We start from the raw sequence: 19,584 nt of genomic DNA on the forward strand, positions 1-19,584 counted from the left end.
TCCTCAGCTTCCCAGGTCAGTGCTCTATCCACTGCGCCACCGCCACTGGTTTTATTGGTTTCAAAGTTCTTGTGATAGGTAGAGATGGTATGTAATAAAATCATTGCCTCTCAGAAGAGGGGAGTATACAGCTAAGTAATAGGAATTTGAGTAACACTGGCAGTTTTGCCCAGTTTTATACTTAGAACCCAGCAGATCCACAAGCCGTTGCTGCTTCTAAGAATGAGGGCTAGTGGTGCTATGGGAAATTAGGAACAAGGGAGAAATAAGTCATGATTAGGACTCACTAGTAGTTTTGCCAAACTAACTTAATTTGAAGTTTTGGCACTATTGAACAGTTTCTTTCTATAGACAATCTGTGCTGGTTAAAATAAAATTTGACTTCGTCTTTCCAAGAGTTTATTTTAGTATAGGATATATAAGTATATAATTTAAGTGGAGGAGGAGAGATAGACACCTGCATTTGCCCCAACCAGGCAGGATCCACTCAGCAACCCTCATCTGTGGCCAGTGCTCTGCCCATCTGGGGCCATGCTGTGGAAGGGGAAGAGAGGTGGTGGGGAGTGGAAGCAGATGGTCGCTTCTCCTATGTGCCCTGACCGGGAATCAAACCCAGGGCTTTTATACGCCAGGTCGATGCTCTACCACTGAGCCAACCGGCCAGGACCTGTCTGGTTTTTTCAGATATACTACTTTGAATCAGGAAAAACACATAGAGAAAGCCTTTGTTAATTGAACTTGACTATAATATGTAGGAGTTGAGGCTCTCATTTGACTAGATTAAGAGGAGGGGAAGTTTAAATGATTATTTTGGATTTGTTATTGGAACAGGGGCATTTGAGGATTCCAAATCTTATTTTATTTACATATTATTTTTTTATCCTTCCTTCCAGATCCCAAAAGGATAATCACTTACAATGAAGCCATGGATAGTCCAGATCAATGAAGGACCAGACTGCCTATTTGTGACCTTTCTGCAGCATGAGAGCCACCGTTCATCAGGGACACAAGGCTTTTATGCTCCTAGATCTTCAACACAGCAGAGGAACCATAAGTAGAATCACAGGATAATATATACAAATATATATATATATACATATATATATATAGTTATTTAAAAAAGGCAACTGAAAGTAATTAGACTTCTTAAGAATCAAATTTATTTCAAGAGACTACACATGGTTATTTAATCTCCGGTACTGAATAGTTGTTTTGTTTTTTTTCTTTTTTCTTATGTTAGTTTTTGTTTTTTAAATGTGAATGCAAGTGATTAATGAATACAGACTTGTTAATAAGCGTGGTTCTAAAGTTCCTGCTGTCATCAACTTGGGCAACAAATGACCCACTGGAGAGGCAAATCCATTTAAGAGATCTTTGTATCTTGTTCTGTGACTAAAGTGATACACTAATCACAGGGAACCCAGGATGATTCAACATTTTCCCCCCACTGATCCCTTAATCTTTTGGTTATCCTTTGAGCCCTGCGAGAATGCTGGATAAATGCCTTGAAGTTTGCAGGGGTGTATTTTTTTTAGCAAATATGATTTGCATGTCTTGCCGGGAGTTAAGCAGCCTCTGTGGGGTGTTGGGGAAATATTTTCTTTATTTCCTTTTATTTTTTTTTGCGGGGTGGGAATAGGGGAGGGCATTGAAGTTTTACAATTCTGGAATAGTTGGTGGTACATAGTTCACTTGGTTTCGGTTACATATTGGACTTTAACAAGTGAAGAATCCATGTGTCATTTTTTTAAAAGTTACAGAACAAACAATTGGCTTTAGATATTTACTATAAAAAAAACTCCTGTGTCCATCATTTAATATAATTGTATAAGTGGGAGCAAAAATATATTCTGCTTTTCAACTGTAGGTGCTCCAGACTTGCTCTCTGTCACTAACACTAAATGTGCTGTTTTCCTTGTTTTTCATCAAACATCTAAAGAGTAACTTCTGTACCTTTTTGTAAATTCTCTTTTAATTTCTCAGAAATATCTAAAAGGGGAAGAAAAAAATTCCATGAAAACTATTAAACTCTATGTTTTTAGCCAGTGAGGAGGTAATAAACCCTGCCAAGAGAAGATGTGTTTTCAGGCAAACTATACTTCTGAGCTTATTAGCCTCTAATTATATCTTAATAAATATATTTTATTACTAGAGCAAAATGTTTTTTTTTTTTTTAAGAAAAATAATGTGAAAATCTGGCAATTTTTCTTTTGGGCAGAGAGGAGCCTTAGCCCTGTCTTATCATCACATTGCCATCTTGTTGCACTGCAGCTTGTATATAGCATGCTAAAATAAGTTTTTGTGTGTGTGTGCAGAAACAAAGGGTCCAATTAAAGATTGGGTGATTTAGTGGCAACAAGTTCTCTGGCCTGACATAGCATCACATTACACACACAGAAATTAGTATCTCCAAGTATGTCAAGTACAGGTTAAAATAGCAGGGCATTTCTGTAGAGAGGTGCAGTCTTCTAATAAAAGTAGACTGAATCCCCTGGGGTATTTGGGGAGAATATAACTACTTTTGCTCAGCCCCTTTAGTTAAGAAATGTCCAGTTTTGAGTGACTGTAGTATGGATGAGTTTTCTTGTTTTGTTGACTATTTGAGGCTTTTAACAAGTAGTTTGTTAAAAGAAGCTATTGGACTCAATACAGAATAAATATCTTTATAGTCTGGATTTCTGCCCTGCTTAGATTTTAAAAGTATAAGCATGGATTGCCAATTCCACTTGATGTAAACAAAACTTTTTATGCATTGTGTGTGTGTGTGTGTATACATATATATGTATATATATTTATATATATATGTATGTGTGTGTATATATATATATACATGCATATATGTATGTGTGTGTGTGTGTATATATATGTGTGTGTGTATATATATATATATACACACATATATATATATATAAAATAACTTATTGTATCAGTCCAGGTTCAGAAACTTGTGGTAGGCCAGTTCCAGATAGTTTCAAATCACCTGTAAACTGTATCACTTTTACTGATGTTATAATTTTCAAATGTATAATATGTTTACAGTTGTGCCCTGCATTTAGTCTGCCTTGTTCCTATTTTGATTTTTGTTGAGTTTCCTGCCTGCTTGCCAAAAGCTAGGATGCTTCAGGCCCATGTACAATTGAAAGCAGAGGCATCCTTGGGCTTTAAAGCATTGAACAAACTGGAAAATGCAACAAATGCAACATACCACATACTGAAGTTAAAGAAGTCTGTGTTTTTGTGTTTTGTTGTTGTTGTTTTAATAAAAAATTTCAAAAAGGTTTCAAAAAAAGATAAAAGGTTGATTAAAGGAAAAAAAGCCTCCAGTTTGTTTTATAGGTTTTAAAGTTCTGCTCTGTGTTCAATTGCCTTGTGTAACCACTTGTCGCCTTAGGGCCAGATTCCACCCCCATTCTTGTGCCCCCTTCCTTTTTTTAAATGTCCATTTTGCTTGTCTGATTTTAAAGCTCTTCTGTCTCACAACTCCCGAGAAACTTTCTGGGTTTGTGACATACAGAGGTTGAATGAATATACATTTTAAAAGAAAAAAGAAACCCAGCCCCCATCTGAACTGGGCTTTTAAATTTAGAAACAACACTTACAAAATATCTCTACTAAACATTCTTACTTCAGTTCCATATCCCTTAGGCCTTCATGTTTAGAGAAGCCAAAAAGAGAATGTATCCCTTCTCTGTTTGTCCAAAGGTTGAGAGTCTCACTTCTAAATGAGACAATGCAACATTTCACTTTGATTTCTCCACTGAAATTTTCTTGATTATATGGTTAGAGGTATATAGTTAGAAATGTCTCTTAACCTTCTGGAAACCCTAGTGCCCCATTATATTAACTGTCAGTATTTTTCGGGCATTAGGTTAATGGACTTAATTGCCTAGATACAAGCAGGACTTTGGGACAAATATCCTTTGTGCTGTTTGGTAATGCATAATTCTCTCCTTGTCGCAATCTTTCTCCTTAGGTCCTCACACAATTCCTTACAGAGCACTTATTAAAAAAAAATCTTAAGAGTTGATCTGTTTTCTCATTATTTTTGTGTAAGCTTCTAAACAAACTTCAGCTGTGATTAATTTAGCATACTTAAATAACTTGACTGTGTTCTTGTTTGATGTAAAGAAGTTTCCTTCAACTCAGAGTATTAGTACTGTAGCATAAACCAAATACAGTCTAGAGGGGATTTTTAACATCCCTGCATTATAAAGACTGAAAAAGTGTGTGTGTGCGCGCGCGCGTATGTGTTGTGTGTTTTGTGTGAGGGAAAGGGAAATATTAATTAGTAAGTAAATGTGTATAAGACATTAGTATTCAGAGAATGAACTTGTATTTATTTTGTGCCATTTGTTTTCATTACACAGAATAAAGTCAGGTGGTTTTAATCCTTAAAAGGGTAGTATTTGATAAATGGCACTAAGAATGAAATCATGACCTATTTTTTTAATAGCTATGAAGATACTAGTTATGGGTGAAGATTTCCTTTAAAATCTGTCTTGATTGAAGGCTTCTGTGTCATATACCACTCTCTTGTAGATGTCTTGAGTAATTCCCCTTCCCCACAAAAGACAGGGTGTTTTTTATCTTTCTCTTTACTCACCCCCCCCCCCTTTGCTGAAGTTAATTGCATAGCCTTTCCTCTGACCTCCTAGTAGTGAACTTTCATGAAAAGTGTATTTTCAGCATCTGTGGTTAGCCCTTCCTCCTCTACGTCCTAGGAGGCGATAGAAAATAACTAGGAATTTATTAATGCCAGTTAGTTTTTTCTTGAAATAAATGGCTGAAAAGGTTCTCTTCACTTTAGAATTTTGTTCTTAGTCATCTACTTACCTAGTCATCACTCAGAATCTGCAAAAACTTTATAAAGGAAAAAAAGTGCTGCATTGTTTTTTCAAATACCAGTTTCTAGGGAAAATATGACAAACCTCAATTATGAGTGTTGTCCACAATACAAAATGTATTTATTCACAAAATGTACATATCAGTGGTGATTTAATACTTAGTCAATTGTTTGTTGCTAACCCAGTTGGAGGCATCTAATGGTTTATCTTTTACTGTAAACTTTTTTAAACGTGAAAAAGCCATTTAGTGTCAAGTTGTATGTCATGTATCAAATGGCCACAAGCAAAGAAATCTGTAAGAGGACTGCACTTGATTTTAAATTCCACTAAATAAGGAGTCACTCTTGAAGGTCTGTCTTCTTTAGAGAAATAGAAGTTTCATTTTCAAGGATATGAGTATAGTTATGCCACTGGACCGAATTCTCAAGTAACACAAGACCCCTCTTGTATACCTATGCTAACTGCAAAACAGACACAATAATGGGACAAATATGTATTTTGGACAATAGGTTTTATGATAAGTCTGTTGATCCTGTACCAGTTGAGGTAGATTCTGATCAGGCAGTATCTTTTGATAAATCCTGGGTAGTTCTAAATTTTAAAAGAAAGGGTAAGATTTGCTCATCTTACCAAAGTTTTTGTATTTGTTTAAAGGGGAGAGGCAGAAGACAACACTAGAAGTATAATAGCTGCTCTAAGATTGCAGAGACACATTAATTCTTAACATTGATGTTATTTTGTTAATGTAATTAACAGAGCACCAGAGGTGAGAAAGATGGGCTTCTGCTTGGAGTATCATAAAATGTTTGTTTTTAAATATACTTTAGTCTGTTCAGATGTGAGAACCAGGACCATCACCCTGGGTTGGTTTTTAAAATGCTGAATCATTGGCTCTATTCAAAAACACTGCTTCAATGAGTTTTAAACTAAATTTCATAGTTTTGCTACTCAAGGGTCTTATGAATAGTGTTTTAAATTGTGTGCATAATAAAAAACACCCAGTGAAACATGAGTGGTATGTTGATTTTGCATTACTGGGAGTGTCAAACAGCAGTTATGGGCTAGAAACCAATGGAACAGCCATCCTCACATGTGATGGCATTGCAATTCAGACTATTTGTCCATACAATTTTATGTTCAGCATTCTAAAGTCATTTTATAATACTGCAGTATCTCTTTTCTCTATATCCTTATTAAAATAGCTACAAACATTTTTCTTCCTGTGCAGCATCCTTTTTGTTACATATCAGAGTTTTGCTCTACAGACCAACAAACTAACTTGAGGTAATTATATAGCTTTCCATATACCTGTTTTTCTTCAGGTGCTTCAAAAATGGATACTGCTTTAGTAATGGCTGCTTTATTCTTAAAATATTTCTTTTGCTAGATGTAAAGATTTGGTGTTAACAAAAATGGTTTTAATATGTAAATATGGATGAATGCCTCTAGTTTGCCCGTGTCTATTATTAGTCTGTTTTTTCATTTATCCTCTAGAGAGGGGGATTCTTTCATGTCTTCAGTACATTTCATTAGGTATGTTGCATTTTTAGAATGAAAATACAGCTGTTTTTCTGTCTTGGATTAATCCTGCTGCTGCTATGAGAAACTGAAAATCAAGAATGTGATGCACTTTTTACATTACAATATACCATACCTTTATAGGTTGCTTTGATACCTTTCCTGTAGCACAGCCACTAACAAAAGTGAATGCATTTAAAAATTCTCTTTGGGAGGGAATCAGTACAAATAACTTTATGGTATAGGCCTATGAAGGACAATAACTTAGGAAAATAAAAATTGTTAGTATTACACTTTTTGGCCTTAAAATGTCTTCTACTACTGAAAATCTTTTAAATCTAATTTTGTTTCTATTATTTCCTCTCTGCCTCAAAAAGAGGAGTTGGGAAGAATGGCTTAAAGGGAGTAGTGTCATTGATTTGTTGCTGATCTGTCTTTCAGAAAGAAAGCAATTGTCTACTATATAAGCAGAGGACTTATTTTTTTGTTTGTGTACAGAAGAGAAATGATGCTGACCCGAGGTAATCAGATTTAGTTTAATCAATTCAACCAGAAGTCCAGCTATTCTGCTTCTATTTTTACTTAGCAAAGATAAACAACTATAGTAGGAATACTACTACTTGACAAGAGAAAGTCATTTCTCAAGCACATACCCAAACTTGAAGGAGATTGAACCCACAATAGGAGGGGAAAAACACCAAATGGGGTGGAGGAATATGAGAAAGATATGTGGTCCAAAGCTATCGGTTATATTTTGATGTTGCCAATATTGCAAAGCCAAAATTTTAATTTGCTTATTTAATATATTTCTTGGCCAGAGATCTATTTTTATATCAATGTGCCTTGCATGTATATTTAAAAAAAATTTTAAAAATTAAAAAAAAAAAAATTGGAAAGGCCATGTAGTGATGCCTGAGATGATTGATGGTTCTTACCACCTCACTAATTTTCATGCAGTATGAAATGCTCATTCTATCACCCAACTGGTGCTCTCTGTTTAGTTATAGAGCTTGTCACAAACTGGAACTATTTTAAAAACTGGGGAAGTGATTTAATTTACTTTTTTTGTTTCTCTTTTTTGTTCTTACTCTGTTAGTGGCTGTTCTGTAGTGGGAAATAGTAAAAGGACTCCTCACTACCTTTTCCTCTCCCCTTGGCACCTTCTTCAAGTAATGTGATGACACCATTTCTTATGTGCTTTGAAAATAGTTTCAGCTTACTGTTTCCTTTAGTGTTAATTTTTTTAAAAGTGTTATAAAAAGCATTGTTTGCAAAATTTAGGGAGAATACAGTCCTCTTTAATTTGGAATTCTGTGTGAGCTATGATCCAAGTTATTGGCTCTTTCCAACTTAAAAATTTTTTATTGTTAAAGCACCTTGCTTAGAAAATTTTAAATATTTATGTCTGCTACAATTGTCTCAAAATAATGAACTGTGCAATTCTTGTCATTAAAACAAAACGAAACAAAACAAAAAAACCCTCTCCCTGATGTGACTTGTTAGTTTCTCTGTATTTCCTGCCAGTGTAAATGTGAAAAGCTTTGCTTGCATTACGTTTTAGAAATGCATTTTGCACACTCGAATTTTGCCGAAGCTCCATGAAAAGGTTAGATCTAAGTAGATGAATAAAGCTATGCACATGTTTTGAAAGTTAATTTGTGTGTCATTACCAAAAGTGACCTGTCCTTATCACTTTGCTGTTCTTAGCTTCACCATCTATAGAAACATTGCTCAACATTATAGTACTGGGCTAGCTCATCAGTGGAAGCAGAAGAGAGGAAAACTGGCACCTATTAGTAAATTTTACTTTAAATGAGAGCATGAATTGTGTCTACTAAAGGGCTTTTCTTGAAAAGACATTTTTATCAGTTTTACAAACTATTGGATGCTCTTGCTTCCTCAGTGGAATTTTTGGTATATTTGATCAGGTAAAAATGGGAAGTAATTCAAACTGGAAGGAAGGACCTTTGCCACATGGAGTTCTGTGACAATTTTTATGACTTAAACCTGGTTTAAAGGTAGGGTAACCTTTTTACCTTTATTACTTTAGTGATAATTTGGTTTAATGAGTGAATGAATGAATGACTTGAAATTAGAATTATCTTGCTTAAATATCTTAAGCACAGATTGTTTTAAAGATAATGTATCTTTTACATACTGCCCAGGCTGATTAGAACAAGTTTAGAATTTGGGCAAATTTGGTTAAATTGCTTCAGTCTGCATGTACTAAATAGCTTTACTTCACGTGTATGTGTACTTAAAAGATTATGTAGATGTACCGGCCAGGTTTTCTCAATCATCTTTTAAAAGATTGTTTTGTAATCTCTTCAGGACCTTTGTAGAAGAGGCTAACAAGTTTAAGTAGAACATAATACTAATGGCATTTTCCCCATGCTTCTAGATATAAAAGAAATCCTTGTTTTATATATTTTCCTGCGTATAGAAGAGTGTTACTTCTCTGTCATCAAGTGTGCTCTTGATGTATGTTGACTTTGGGAACACAACAAAACCCTTCCTTCTGTATCTTAACTGAAAGTGACAAAAACTAAATCTACTAGTCAAAATTCAAAAAGTGGCCAGTAATACATGGCCTTAAAAGGCATAAATGGAGGAGTGTAGCAGCGTAAGATGGATTTGGCTTCTCAGCATCTGTCAGTAGTTCATTTATGTTCAGTCTTAGAATGTAATCTGAAGGAGCGAAATGATTTGTCTTGTGTGCGTCAGCATTTAGGAGCTGAGTTACCTTTTAGTCTGGGGGAAAGGATAATTAGTGACTACAATTATATTAGAAGGTGTTTTTCCTTCCCTCTCCCAATTAAAACAAAAAGACTTTCTTTTTCAGGGTTTTGCCCAGTCAAAGATAGGCCTTTTCTAGGTAAAAGGATAGTGGCCAGAAATTGACCCTTTTGCTAAATGCTTAGGTATTTGCCATAGCTCTTTCTGATATGGATTCTGAGGAAGTGTCAGTTATGGATGATCTTCCTTAATTGATGTCTTACTCCATGTTCAGTGTTTTAAAAAAATACAAATTACAGTCTACATCCATACCAGGATTACTTATTTTAACAGAAAAAGAACTTGAGAACTTTGTAGATCCAATTAAGAAACAATAAGTGTACATTGTTGAATAAAAAATTTTAAAGTTTATGAGGTGTTTGTGTTATCTTTTTGTGCTTTAAAAAAAATCACTGAAAACTAAATTAATATTGTGACGTTCATATTATTTCCAAAAGGGTGAAATGTACAAATTTGTCTTTTTTTTTTATTTAAGTCAGCTGTGAGAGCAGCAATTCTGCCTTTTTGTGTTTACATTCTTCCCAATTAAAATGAACCAAAATTGAGCTAAGCAATTAAGCAACCAGAATAAGTGGCCAAAATTCTGGATTTATTCATAACTTTTAAGTAGAAATCTATGGCAATGTGCATTTGAGAGGTTTATTTTGCATTGATTTGTCACCAAGTTAAAAAAAATGCTGACATCAATATTATGAATAGGGGAAGAGGAGAAAAGATGGAGAAACATTTAACAAAAGTGTGTCTGTCTTGCATAGACTTGATACATTTGGGTTATGTGCTTTTATGTTGTATGAGATGGGGAATGATTGTGCTTGGCCTGGTAAGTGATTTGCAAGGACACAAAAGGGGAAAATGGGGTTTTAATTGAAACATTTCTATAAATAGCCACATAAATATGATTTATATAAAACATGGTAGTTAGTTCAGCCTACAACTTTTTTTTAAATGACATTTATTGTGGATTTCAGCAGCTAACATTTGGAAGCAATGTCTGAGCAGAACATTGAACTCATTCTAGATTGCTTAGCACAAGGTCTCGTGCTTGAGGAATTATCTTGGAGCTTTCAATCCACTACTGTTGGATACGGCGAATCGATTGAATCTGGGAAGTCTGGGCATGAGAACCCCACTCTCTCCATTGTTTATAGTCTCCTCCATGATGGTCACATTCCAAGATATACTGATAGCCACGGTACCCAGGATACTGATAGCAAACCCAGCTAGAAAATCAAAAGTACATTGGACTATAAAAACCAGTCAGGAACTGGTCAATACCCCAAAGCATACTCTTTCCTCAACACAATTGGTATGGAATGCTTTTAGGCTTGGAAAATGTGCCAGACACTATGTGAGCATATGTGGCTATAAATTGAAAATTAACCTTCAGTGGTAGAGTATTGGCCCAGCATGTGGGTGTCCAGGGTTCAATTCCCTGTCATGGCACACAGGAGGAGTGACCATTTGCTTCTCCACCTTTCCCTTCATTATCTCTTCCTGCAGCCATTACTGGGTTGGAGCAAGTTGGCCCCGGGTGCTGAGGATGGCTCCATGGCTTACCTCAAATGCTAAAATAGGTCACTTGGCAAGCAATGGAGAAATGGCTCCCGGTGGGTACAGCATTTCCCGATACAGGGCTTGCCAGTTCGATCCCAGTTGGGACCTCCCTGCTTCTCATTTAAGAAAAAAAACTTTGCCTGATTAGGCAGTGGAGCAGTGGATAGAGCGTTGGCCCAGGATGCTGAGGACCCAGGTTCAAAAACCTGAGATCGCTGGCTTGAGAGCATGGGATTATAGACATGACACCATGGTCACTGGCTTGAGCAAGGGGTCTGTGGCTCGGCTGGAGTCCCCCCCCCTCTCCAAGGCATGTATGAGAAAGCAATCAATGAACAACTAAGGTGCCTCAACGAAGAATTGATGTTTATCTCCCTTCCTGTCTGTCTCTTGCTTAAAAAAGAGAAAAAGAAAATTGACCTTGATCATGGGAAGTATAAGAGAGGTCAACACAAATGATTCCATAGACGAGGAATATGTGGGGGAGAAACAAGAGCCATAAATTGGTAGCAGAAGTTTGAGATTAAAAATTAGTAACTAGGCTGTGACAACCATACCAATATGGTGTCGTTATATAAAATGTGATAAGACCATTGATATATTACTATTCACAAGGTTTACACCTGCAAGAGTTACTTTGAACTGTACTCCAACCCTGTTTTTGCACTTACGCTCCACATTGTATCTTCATGGAACCAACTTCGTTGTTGAACCAACCCATGGCTTGCAAGGAGGGGTAGTCATCACAGATCTCCCATTGGCGTCCAATAAAGTTTTCTTTCTCAAAGATGGTAATCTTGGATTCCTTATGATTCTGTAACCCAGAAATTTAAAAAAATTTTAAATTTACTTGTGTTATGGCTATCTTAATTTTGTAAATCAAAACACTTTTGGTTTACAGAAGGAAATGTGTGATCATTGATGTAAAAATATTTCAGGCAATATTGCGATTTTATAAGAAAAATTTACTCATAATTTTGCTTAATCCAATCTAGTACCATACATTTAAAATGTACAAGTAACTGCTATAATATTTTGGAACAATGAGCAACTAATGAAAATATAACCGAAGGAAATAATACTTGCAACACACAGCCAACCAAGGGACTAATATTTTTTTAAATTGTTTTTATTTATTCATTTTTTTAGAGGAGGGAGAGAGAGAGAGAGAGAGAAGGAGGGGAGGAGCAGGAAGCTTCAACTCCCATATGTGCCTTGACCAGGCAAGCCCAGGGTTTTGAACCAGCAACCTCAGCATTCCAGGTCGATGCTTTATCCACTGCGCCACCATGGGTCAGGCGGGACTAATATTTACTAATGTGAGAAAAGATTGCACAAATTAATAGGGAAAGTAAGCTCGTGTGTTTGTGTGTGGATGGTGTTAGACAACCTTGAGTAGAGGATGTGAGTACTACACAAGCAAGAAGGCAGAGACTAACCTATGAAGTACAAAAAGTCAAAACCAGCTCTGGTGATAGAACCTGGGGAGGAGCATTGATGGAAAGGGATGCCAGGGAACTTAATGGGGTGATAGAATTATTCTATATCTGAGTAGGGTATTGGTTACATGGATATATACTTTTCAGAATTCATGAGAATATACACTTAGGAAAAAAGCAGACAAAGTGAGACACAAACACAGATAATACATTTTAGATCTATAACTGTTTAGGTTACCTTCTTTACTATGAATTTTGGTAAGATTTTAAACTAAGGTTAGATCATTAACTAAAATGAGAAAATCATATGATATGGACGAATATTTGAAAAGGTTGTAGCCAGCCTCGTTCTCCCAATATAGCGATCATTTTCAACAAACCCTTGAAAATCACCCTGGCGTCTGCTTGAACTCTCCAAAGACTTCAGAAGCTTCCTAGTCTGATGCAGAATTAAATAAAGTGTAGTATTAGAAACCAGATTATTGGGAATCAAAGAGACACTCGAAAACTTGCCTATTTCTGGTTATCCCATTTATTGAAGGGTTACTTCAGTACTTTCCTGTTTCTGGGTAAAATGTGACACATTGAATTTTAACTGGCCAAGGATTTATTTTTACTACAAGGCTCTCACTAGTTATCCCATTGCACTTTTGAAGATCTGGGTTCTTGAGTATCCACTTCCTGGCACCGATAGATAGGAAGACCTTTATTTTTAGCTTAATGAATTTACCACCTAGTAGAGGAAAATCAAATGGCAAACATAGGACAGAGTGACCAGTGTTTTTCTTCTCTCTCTCTTTTTTTTTTTTTTACTTTTCCTGCCACATTTCAGCATAAGTGATGAGAAGTAAACAAAAGCACCCCTCTTTTGCCCCATTCCCCACATACACAGAAGTGAAAATTTCAGAGACTCACAGCCGAACAGATGGGGCGGAAAGACATGAGGCGCTCAATGTGGTAGGCATTACTCCCGCTCCAAGCATCCCAGCGAGGGTATTCTCCTCTTTCCAGGATAAACTGTTGCCCACAGAAACTGGTATGCTCATAACCAATCCAGCTGCCAAAGACAATTAGTGGCATTTGTTTGGGTGGTGTTCAGAGTCTACATGGCCTCAGGGCCATCTTTTGTTTCTATGTTAATAGTGGAGTAAAATATCAAGCCAATTCCAATAGGGCCATACAAAGTAATACATTTATCCCATGAGGTGGGAAATGAGCTGGAGCTGCACTAAGCAAGTTTATAAATGTGATACCAATTTTGGGATTATCCACTTAAAGGGTTGACTTCACTGGCCTGATTAATGTGTATTAGCAGAGTCAGTCTAAAGTTATATTTTCTTTCTCTCCATGTTATCTTATTCTCTACTTGGAGCTCCAAATTCAAGATAAAGTGACTGGCTATTGCTTTGGCTCAGCCAAACCTATTGGCTTCTTCCTAAGGAAGCAAAGGGTTGAATAGGAAACTGATGGATTACCAATCTCTTGTTTCCTTGTCACTTTGTGGGTATTTTCTCTTGCTGTTGCATACTTCCACCTTATTTATAAAACCCCTCAGATCAATTTTTCACAACCAGGCCTCAGTTACTGACATCACAAATTATTACTTCTTTTAAGAGTGTTAAGAGCTCAGTTTTGGTGATGAGCAACTGTAGGCCAAAGGAGAGGCGTTTTCAGGCTGATGATAAAGGTCTTAACTACCCTGTCAAGAGTCAGATAAAACAAGAGGTCTTCCTCACCAAGATCAACCATCAACAAGAAACTCCTGGAAGACTAAATATGAACCAACATGACTCTCAAGTCCTGTGGTTGAGTTCATTTTTACAAAGAGAAATTAACTAGTGATGTCTGCTCTGGGAACATGCAGGAGGAGAGTTAGTTGTAAAGAGGTTGCAGCTTGACTGTTTTCTCTTGATTTTCTGCCGTCAAGAAAAACTCAAGGGTCTTGTGGCTGTTCTAAAAAGGAATCCTAGGTAGCAGCCTATTAGTTCCAGAAGCACAGATCTGATTACTGTCACTGCCCCAACCCATGATATGTATTTCTTTAATAACCCCCAAATCTAGTACCAAGCCACTAAGAAGCTCATGGACCTTCTAGCTTTGAGTTACTAAATTACACGTGTAGTGATTTCTTTTGAGATTATATCAGTATGGAGGCCTCTCTACCAAAATGATTAGAGTCTAGTGTAACATCTTTCCTCCCCAATCCCCACCTTTATGATTCTATGTCTGAGGGGACTGGAAATAAGGGACCTTAAGTTCTGCTGAGGTCCATACTCACGCGCCACATTCCACCTTGAGAGATCGGACATTATCAAAACTGCGCTCAGAGACATTTGGACAGGAGCTGGTGAACTCCATCCTCTTCCCCTGGAAATTCTCCTGGTCATAGATGGTTATCTGAAAGGAGATCAAATGGAAAAATAGAATTAGAATGTGGTACATCAGGAAGAACAGAGGCCCTTGGTCAACAGCTTAGCTTGTGTCTGACCTTGCGTTTTCCATCACTAGCTATAGCCCAGGTTGCCTGATAAAATCTTCCAGTATAGATAGGGGGAAGGGGTTTAAATTAATCCTACTAATTTGTGGTGTTCACATGCCCAGACTAAGGATAAGGTGTAGGGGGTTGGTTTATAATAGGAATGGTCTGCTAGGAATGATAGCTGGCTCAGTGGACAGACCAAAGACTCTTATTCACCATGCTTCCTGCATAAGTGTGGTCCAGGGGCCAGAATTCCAGGAATCCCAGGGGCTTCCTATGGATTATTACTTAGCTTCTCCAGCCACACCTGCTATAGAAACCTCTTCCATGCCTTGAACACTAATTTTTGAACCTGGCTAGAGGACAGCTCCCAAAGCTGTGAACTGGCCTCAGAGTTGATCCAATGAAGAGGGTAGAGATGTTGAAGAAGACAGCAAAAAGCCTGAAGATCAGCCCTTCAGGTAATAGTTTCAACCAAGTTTAGGATGAGAGTCAGAAGAGCTGGGTCCTATCACTTATTTTGGATCTGGTGGCAAATCTCTCTTCATTTCTGGGCTTTCAGTTTATCCATGGCATACTCCACTCTGGGCTGCTCAAATTTAAGATGATTTTAGCAGTGCCAGGGAGAGCTGAACTAGAAAACTAGGTATCATCTCTCATCCATCATGGGCTTCCAGGCTCATCCACTGTCCAAATGGAACATCCTCAGAGGTACTTCCTGAGAGAGCATCTGGACCTTGGTTGGATTCTTTCCCTACGAACTGATATTTTATTGGTCAGTCACTGTCCCATAGAAAAGCATAGCCTGTGGCCCATCTCACACCCTTCCCTGTTAGCTTCCTCAATTTTCCATGTGATGGGGGTGGGCTTACCTTCCATGGCCCCACGGACCCTGGCATGGGGTTAGTTTGAGCCATCTTGGTGTTTGGAAGGGTTTCTGGAAGACAGAACACACACCAATGACATGGCCTCTGGAATGGGAGATGAGGTGATGGAGCACAGGGGAAAGTAAAGGAGGCTTGAAGTCCAGTAGGCAGACTTTGGTTGATATTCTGGCAGTCTCTCACTAGCTGAGTCTCTGTTGTCTTCCATCAGTAAAGCTTCTATGTGCAGAGTTCAGAGTTATTGTTAGGGATTAGAAGCAATAATGCAGGTATAGCATTGCACAGGCATCATGACCTCTTGATAAATGTTGCTCTCGTTCACTTGCCTGCTTCCAGGTACCCCCTACAGGTGGCAGCATTGCCTCAGTCTCCCATATCCCAATATAAACTAATATTACCAGTATGTAGTCTGTTGTCACCTACCTCTTCACAGCCCTCAAACTTACTGCTTGTGCATGCTTTCCCCAACCTGCAGCAACTTGCTTTCTTTCCCAATTTCTACCACTCATCACAATACTGGCCTGTGTTCCCACTGAATATGCCCTGGTGAACATCTCAATGGCAGGGCCTGGGTCTCCTGAGTGATTGTTGTAGCACCAAGCTGAGTTCACTAGGAGGTTGGGGGTTGGGGTGGGGACGGGTGCTGTTAAAAAAGACTGAAGGGGTCCTGGCCAGTTGGCTCAGTGATAGAGCGTCGGCCCGGCATGTGGAAGTTCCAGATTTGATTCCCGACCAGGGCACACAGGAGAAGCATCTATTTGCTTCTCCACCTTTCCCACTCTCCTTTCTAGCTCTCTCTTCCTCTCCTGCAGCCAAGGCTCCATTGGAGCAAAGTTGGCCCGGGTGCTGAGGATGGCTCCATGGCCTCTGCCTCAGGTGCTAGAATGGCCCTGGTTGCAACAGAGCAATGCCCCAGATGGGCAAACATCACCCCAGTGGGCTTGCCGGGTGGATCCTAGTCAGGTACATGCAGGAGTCTGTCTCTCTGCCTCCCTGCTTCTCACTTCAGAAAAATACAAAAACAAAAAGACTGAAGGAAAGTATGGAATAAAAGAGGATAATAATAGCTAACACTTAACAATAGCTCGCTCTCTGTCCTAAATACTCTATGTGTATCTATACACTTAGTCTCTACAATGATCCTCTGAGGTAAGTACTATCATTATTCCCATTTTACAGATGAGGGTACTGAAGCTTATAGAGAGTAGGTAGACAGAAAAGATGGTAGGAAGAATAAAGAAGTGACAGGGAGGAAGGGAGAGAAAGAGGAGGGAGGGAGGAAAGAAAAGAGGCAAGTGTGCATCAGGTTGCTCAAAACAGCCATTCATTCATTCGTGCCCTTCCCTCTGGCTGGTATTGGGCCCAGGGACTGATACATATAAATTCTGTGATATATAGCTTTCCATTCTGAACCTCTAAAAGCATTTCCCAGCTCCTGCCCCCCATAACTTCTTTCTATGCCCCAGGAGCCTGTCATTTATTGGAGCCCCAATGCCTCTCCCAGCCTTGATGGCTAGGGTAGTAGTTATTGCCATTATTAATGCCTCCTCCTGGGGTGGCAAGAGAAGGTTGCTTCCCTGCAGAGTTCCCCACTCTTCTCCAGCCATCCTAGGAGACTGACCACAAGGCATGAAAATTAGGTTCCCTCCTGGGCATATCTCTGCAGGAGAAAGAAAGAAAGGGCCAGAGCATCTCTCAGGACCTTACTTACCCAGCTCCCTCTGCATAGTCTGGGTCTCCATCTGGTGCCACTTTCTCTGTAGCCCGGCTCTTTATAGCCCTGCAGGCTGATCATCTCTGGCCCTGTCAGCACTCTTCTTTCCCTCTGCTTTTGTTCTCCCTGATCCCCAGAGCTTTGGCGGCTCAGCCTGCTGGGGGGCATCCCTCAGGCCTTTGTTTAAACTAGGGAAACAAATCCAGAGAGGCCCTGCTGCTGTGGGTGAGGCTGGCAGCTGCAGGCCTTGGCTGCTGTGGTCTTGATCTCAGAGCAGCTGGGAGGTGAGGACAGCTCCCTGAGTGAGTGCTTGTCCCCTGTCCTTCTGCAGATAGCTCACGCCACCGCAGGCTTTTCCTAAGACCCCATGTCATATCAAACACATCACTTCCTATATAGGAAATACAGTTGTAGTTTTTGTTGTTAAAATATGTAAAGGGTTATTACATTTCTGAGCTTTATTTTAAAACAGTTCACTCTGTTCCTGGGAATCTTTGTGAGAGTTAAATATGTAAGAGTTAAATTCAATTACAGTTGACTAGTAGACATGACTCTTTCTGTAGCTACTTTATTAAATATTTATTCATTTTAATTTTGCAATTAAAAAAAACTTTAGAGCCAACAATTTTTTTTTTGTTTTTGTTGTTGTTGTTGTTTTGAGAGAGAGAAACAGGAAAAGAGAGAGGAGACAGGAACATCGAACTGCTCCTGTATGTGCCCTGGCCAGGAAATCCAGCTGGCAACATCTGTGCTCCAGGAGGACGCTCCAAGAGCCAATAAGCCTTTTTAGTTTTTTAATATACTGCTTTAGGCCCCTGGCAGTCTCACAGGCCCAATGTACTGTCCTGATAGTACCCTAGTGGGTACAAAGATTTCTCTCTGGAAGTTCACAGCACTTGGTAAGGATAATTTAGGGGAATGTGGGCTTTTCCAGGAGCTCTGAAGGAGAGGATGTGAGAAACTACTGTGAGAAGCAGGAGTGGGGTGCAGTGGATGCGGAGGGCTTTGAGCCTGGCAGATGTAGGTTCAAATCCCAGCTCCCTGCCTGGATGACTTTGGGAAAGTCACTCAGCCTCTCTCAATTCCAAAAAAAGAAGACATCTGCCTGACACACTGTTGGTTTATTATTACTTATTATCCTACTCTCTTTCTGGTGACAGATACTATAGAAGACCTAATAGCTGCTTGGAGAGAAGAAACTTTTCCCAGGAAAGTTCTTCTGATTCCTCTGCCAATCTCTACCGCCTGTGACTCAAGGTTCATAAGAATCCCTTGTTCTCAGAACCAAAATTCAGGGGGCAACTGTTGGTATGTACATAAGTACTTGTATATTTGGGCAGAATATTCCAAATGTACAGGTCTGATGCTAAGCGTGATGCGCCACTCCAGGATGTTTCTGTAGCTTAATAAATTGGTGATGTCTGGATCAATGCCTGGCAAGGGACAGAGTCACCTTGGGGATGATCATGGGAGGCTCTGGTCAGCTGGTGGTTGTGCAAGGGCTTAAGGCATCAGCTGTCCCTGGCTGGTGGTTCTTCCTCAACTTCTCTTCCACCACAGAATTGGGATCTTCGGGAAACACTTATTTGGTCATTCACTAGGTCATTTATTGTTTCATTTATTCCTTAATCTCTAGACTGGCTCACATACCCCTGCAATGTGCTCTCATGGAACACTGTACCTCTCCAATTATTGTGTTGCTCATGCTGTAGAAATTAAGTACTTAAGAAACTAAAAATAATGGGCTCCAAGGAGGGAATCTGAGAAACTTGGGGCTCAGGTATAGAACAGAACTTTTCACTATATTTTTTGTACTTTTTGAATTTTGAACAATGTGAACACATTTTCTATCAAAATAAAATTTTTGTAAATAAAAAACTGCTTAAATATCTGCTTCTTTCACTAGACTTCATGCTCTAGGAGAGCATGGGGTTTTATCTGTCTTGTTTATTATTGTATCTTCAGTCTGGGCATAACTCCTAGCTCAATTAATACATTTTGAATAAACTAATGACATCCTACGATGGGATTTTGTGATTCTGTAGGCACAGAGATAACCCTGACATTGACCTGCTTGTGTTGTGTTTGTGCTTCATTTACTCTAAGCATTTTGTTTTGGGAGCTTTACACCCTACCGAAGAGTTAGTATGATAAACACTGATGGAATGCATTTTTTCTTTTTGCAGAAAAGTAGAGCTTTTCATGCTTGATTGAAAAGCCCAATGCCTAACCAGGTTGTGGCACAGCAGATAGAGCATCAACCTAGGACACTGAAGACCCAGGTTCAAAACCCCGAGGTCACCAGTTTGAGTGTGGGGTCACCTGCTTGAGCATGGGATCATAGATGTGACCCCAT

At 38.8% G+C, this 19,584-nt stretch overlaps 2 protein-coding genes across 2 annotated transcripts in view; one reads left to right on the forward strand and one right to left on the reverse strand.

Moving 5' to 3' along the window:
• Positions 1-9,509, forward strand: part of NUFIP2 (nuclear FMR1 interacting protein 2) — a 32,988-nt gene extending 23,479 nt beyond the window's left edge. The window contains exon 4 of the mRNA XM_066263157.1: positions 894-9,509. Coding sequence (XP_066119254.1) covers positions 894-946 — 53 coding nt within the window. The 3' untranslated portion in view covers positions 947-9,509. The remainder of the gene's footprint in view (positions 1-893) is intronic.
• Positions 9,510-10,000: 491 nt separating this feature from the next.
• CRYBA1 (crystallin beta A1) lies at positions 10,001-17,304 on the reverse strand. Its single transcript, XM_066255360.1, has 6 exons — positions 17,226-17,304; positions 15,503-15,567; positions 14,430-14,548; positions 13,067-13,208; positions 11,384-11,526; positions 10,001-10,378 (listed from the first exon to the last, which is right to left on the reverse strand). The coding sequence occupies exons 1-6, from the start codon at positions 17,254-17,256 to the stop codon at positions 10,231-10,233; spliced, it is 648 nt and encodes a 215-aa protein (XP_066111457.1). The 5' UTR covers positions 17,257-17,304; the 3' UTR covers positions 10,001-10,230.
• Between the last annotated feature and the right edge of the window lie 2,280 nt (positions 17,305-19,584).

This window comes from Saccopteryx bilineata, chromosome 2, assembly GCF_036850765.1.
Source record: "Saccopteryx bilineata isolate mSacBil1 chromosome 2, mSacBil1_pri_phased_curated, whole genome shotgun sequence".
Lineage (NCBI taxonomy): Eukaryota > Metazoa > Chordata > Mammalia > Chiroptera > Emballonuridae > Saccopteryx > Saccopteryx bilineata.

Coding starts and splice junctions, on each gene's coding strand:
- CRYBA1 (XM_066255360.1), bottom strand. CDS start 17,256: ATGGAGACCCAGACTATGCAGAGGGAGCTGG. Junction 14,549..15,502: donor GGTCCGTGGGGCCATGGAAG/GTAAGCCCACCC, acceptor ATCTCCTTTCAG/ATAACCATCTATGACCAGGA. Junction 10,379..11,383: donor ATGAAGATACAATGTGGAGC/GTAAGTGCAAAA, acceptor TTGATTTTCTAG/CTGGGTTTGCTATCAGTATC.